This window comes from Poecilia latipinna, unplaced genomic scaffold (assembly GCF_001443285.1).
Source record: "Poecilia latipinna isolate Pla-1442-1.1 unplaced genomic scaffold, P_latipinna-1.0 Scaffold3096, whole genome shotgun sequence".
Taxonomy (NCBI): domain Eukaryota; kingdom Metazoa; phylum Chordata; class Actinopteri; order Cyprinodontiformes; family Poeciliidae; genus Poecilia; species Poecilia latipinna.
The window spans coordinates 29,024-32,212 of record NW_015115712.1 but is presented as its reverse complement, the minus strand read 5'-3'; the positions used below and the strand labels follow the sequence as shown (position 1 = coordinate 32,212).

Below are 3,189 nucleotides of genomic sequence, written 5' to 3'. Positions count from 1 at the left end.
TGCAGTTAACTGCATCGTGTTATAACCAGGATCAACTGGAATGTATTTGACTGAACTGACCACTTTATTAGGAAGACCTGTTCAATTCAATTCAGTTCATTTATAAAATGCCAATTAACAGCAAATGTCTCAAAGCATTTACAAAGTGCCATGAGAAATGCACATTGACATAAAAAGTGATCAACCAGACAAACTTATTTGTGTTTTTAAAATCTCACCTGTGCTGAATCATAACCTCCAACCCAAGATGTTGTGTGTTTTCCAGTTGCTTTGTGGATTAGGTTTCTGATGAAGTTGTACTCCTCTCTACTGTGGTATGAGGCCAGATGTGAATCCATTGAGAGGCAATGTTTCTGAAAAAGACAACAGTGGTTTAAACTTCCCTCTGCAGTGAGACAGTTGGTGCAGCTGAATATCAACCTTTAGAAATTATGGTTCTATTTGTTTAAATCAGTTTCTGTAACCTTGTTGGTGGTGAATTTTATTATCTTGTATCAATAAATTTACATTTCCTTTGAATGTAGGAAATCTGCTGTGACCAGCACATCTGCTGTACCTCTGCTGCAGCCCAGGTCATTTGATAAGGAACAAACACAAAACAGCGATGCTCGAACCAACTCCAGCCTGCAGGGCAGTCAAGTTTTGTGGGAGCTGGGAAATATGAAGAAAAAAGGTAAATACGTCCATCCGATAATCAGCATCATTTTTATCACCGAACACAGTCCAGAGGTTCAGCTGCATCAAACATTATTGTGAGGATTTGAGTTTTTCTGTGTGTTTATTTTGGGTTTCTGTGTCCATTGAGTCTCCGTGTTGTCCTGTCTACCCTTTAATTGTTCCCAGCTGTGTCTCATTTCCCTGATTACCCTCTGTGTTTTTAAACCCACCCGTCTTCCTTGTTCTTCATTGGGTCCTCCTCTTGTCTAACAGTCTTGCCTTGGTCAGTCAGTCAGGTCCTTTATATATCCAGTTGCTACCAGTAGAGAGCTTTAACCTTCTGCTCATCTCTGTGCTGCCTGGATTTAGGACATTGTATTTTCTGGATTTTGTCATTAAATTATCATTTATTAATTCCGATCTGGGTCCTCTGCGTCAGACTCATCACCTCTCAATCACACCACTACATAACAATTATGGTAAATATACATAAAAGTTATTAGAAAATATATTCACATGAAAAACCTCTGAAATGACATTTATTGGTTCTGATTCAGTTATTTTATTCAGACAGTAATTTGCCTTCCTAGTGTTTCTAGCTGCCGTCTGTAAAAACTACTGTGACCTATCTGCCTTGTAGGATGGGATGTTTCTGTGCAATATGTACTGACTAAACAATTTATTAACTTACTTTATACAGAAATTAAGTCCTGAATTAAGTGTTGAAAGGACGACCAAATAAAGCAAAATTTTGATATATTTTTAAAGAACTTCCCACTATATAACTGTTGTCTTCTTGGTGTTAGAAACTCAATATAACAACAATAAAAGAAGCACGCACCTCTCAGTTGACATCCAGCCTGTTGATGGAAAAACCCCAAAGTTTCAGAACAAAACAAAGTTTCTTCATTGAAGTTCAACCAAATAATGGCTCAGATTGCTCCATCCGATCTGCGTCAGTCAGCCAAAGCTCACAACAGGGACGTACCAATCATTGTTTTAAGTCCTTACTTACATCAGCTCCATCCCAGAGTCCAAAGCTCAGACCAAGAAGCAGAGTGAAGACGAGACCAGCAGCCATCTGTGGAAAGAGTCGTTAGGAACGTTCATAATTAGTGAACAAATCAACTCAACCAAGACATAAAACATCATGATGAGCAGCAGGACTTTGAATGTTACCTTGTTTTGATGATTAGTTGAAGAGTCTGTTCCAGCAGCAGTTTCTGGTCACAGGATGTCTCAGAGATGGAAACACACTTTATATACCTTCACTTTGTTTGTCTGAGAAGTGGACATTTTTGAGTAAGTCACTGTCTGTTCTCGTTTTGTCACTTTTTTACAACGTGTTCAAGTTGTTGCAGAATCTTCCAGGATTCGGCCAAGGACGTTTTCCTGGTGGCGTGAAGAGTTACGTACCACAAGAACTGATTAGAACCGGACCAAACCGGCTGATGTTGCCACTTCTGCTTCTCTGTCCAGAACAGTGTTCTTGTATGGAATGTGCTCTCTGATAACAGACGTGGATTAAAAAAAGGACGTATCTGTGAGATGTCGCTCTGCTTTCCCTGGCTCTGTTGGATTCAGTCTTTAAACTGACTGCCTTCAAATAAAACACTTGAAAGACAAAGTTGCAACTTTCTCAGTCCTTGAGTAGTTTCTCTACCTGTTGGATAAGGAATTTCCACCACATTCTTGGTGTCAGAAGTGGGATCTGTCATGCCAGAAGGGCTCCGTGGCAGAGGACAAGAGCAGTCGGCCATCCTGAAGGCTGAAACCAGCTTCAGTCCACCTATGTTAAAAGGAGGCCAGGTTCTGGATCCTTCTCCAGATTTGTGTCTCAAGACAATCCTGTCACAGAGGTCTAGAGATGATTCCTTTGGATTTGATGCTGGCTGCTCTGTGTTTTGCCTTTTTTGGAAACAATTAGAAAGCTTCTGCAGTCTGAATGATCTTCCAGTGTAGGGGTAGTGATGCGGCCCTTCGACGGGCCCTGTTCGGCTCTTGGATACTGAAATTTCCTACACTCACTGAAGGTAGCATTGACAAAAGTATAACGGTGCAGCGCAGGATGTGAAATGTTAAGCTAGTGCTACAGATCTGCAGCAGTTTCAGTCTAAGAGGAGAGACTTGAGGTCAGAGGTGATAGACTGAAGCTGAATCATTTAAGAATAAAATCTGTTTCCATGGTAACGGCTTTCCTCAACAGGTCTCTGCATTTTTCTGCATAATTTCATGTCGATGCACTTTGCGCTGCATCAATGCTCAGAGGATTGTGGCACAGAGGTGGGACTGAAGCAGAGCAAGCTGCTGCTACTGCGGCGCAAATAAGATAGAAACAAGTCAGAGTTTTCGCAGCAGGTTCTGGTGCCACTCAGGGGAAAAGCAAACCCGTTCTGATGACATGAACACAATCAATGCCGTACACATCACAGTGACGCGTAGAGCGGCAGGGTCATGGATTTCAGATATGGAGTCACTTTAACGGCAAAAAGTACAAGAGAAACAGAACGAAAGTGAGAAAAATCAAAAAGA

At 41.2% G+C, this 3,189-nt stretch overlaps 1 protein-coding gene across 1 annotated transcript in view; it reads right to left on the bottom strand.

Moving 5' to 3' along the window:
* LOC106940113 (ladderlectin-like) overlaps positions 1–1,940 on the bottom strand; it is an 8,607-nt gene extending 6,667 nt beyond the window's left edge. The window contains exons 1-5 of the mRNA XM_015022758.1: positions 1,837–1,940; positions 1,673–1,738; positions 1,499–1,517; positions 557–651; positions 219–353 (exon numbers count right to left, since the gene is read on the bottom strand). Coding sequence (XP_014878244.1) covers positions 219–353; positions 557–651; positions 1,499–1,517; positions 1,673–1,738 — 315 coding nt within the window. The 5' untranslated portion in view covers positions 1,837–1,940. The remainder of the gene's footprint in view (positions 1–218; positions 354–556; positions 652–1,498; positions 1,518–1,672; positions 1,739–1,836) is intronic.
* Positions 1,941–3,189: the final 1,249 nt, after the last annotated feature.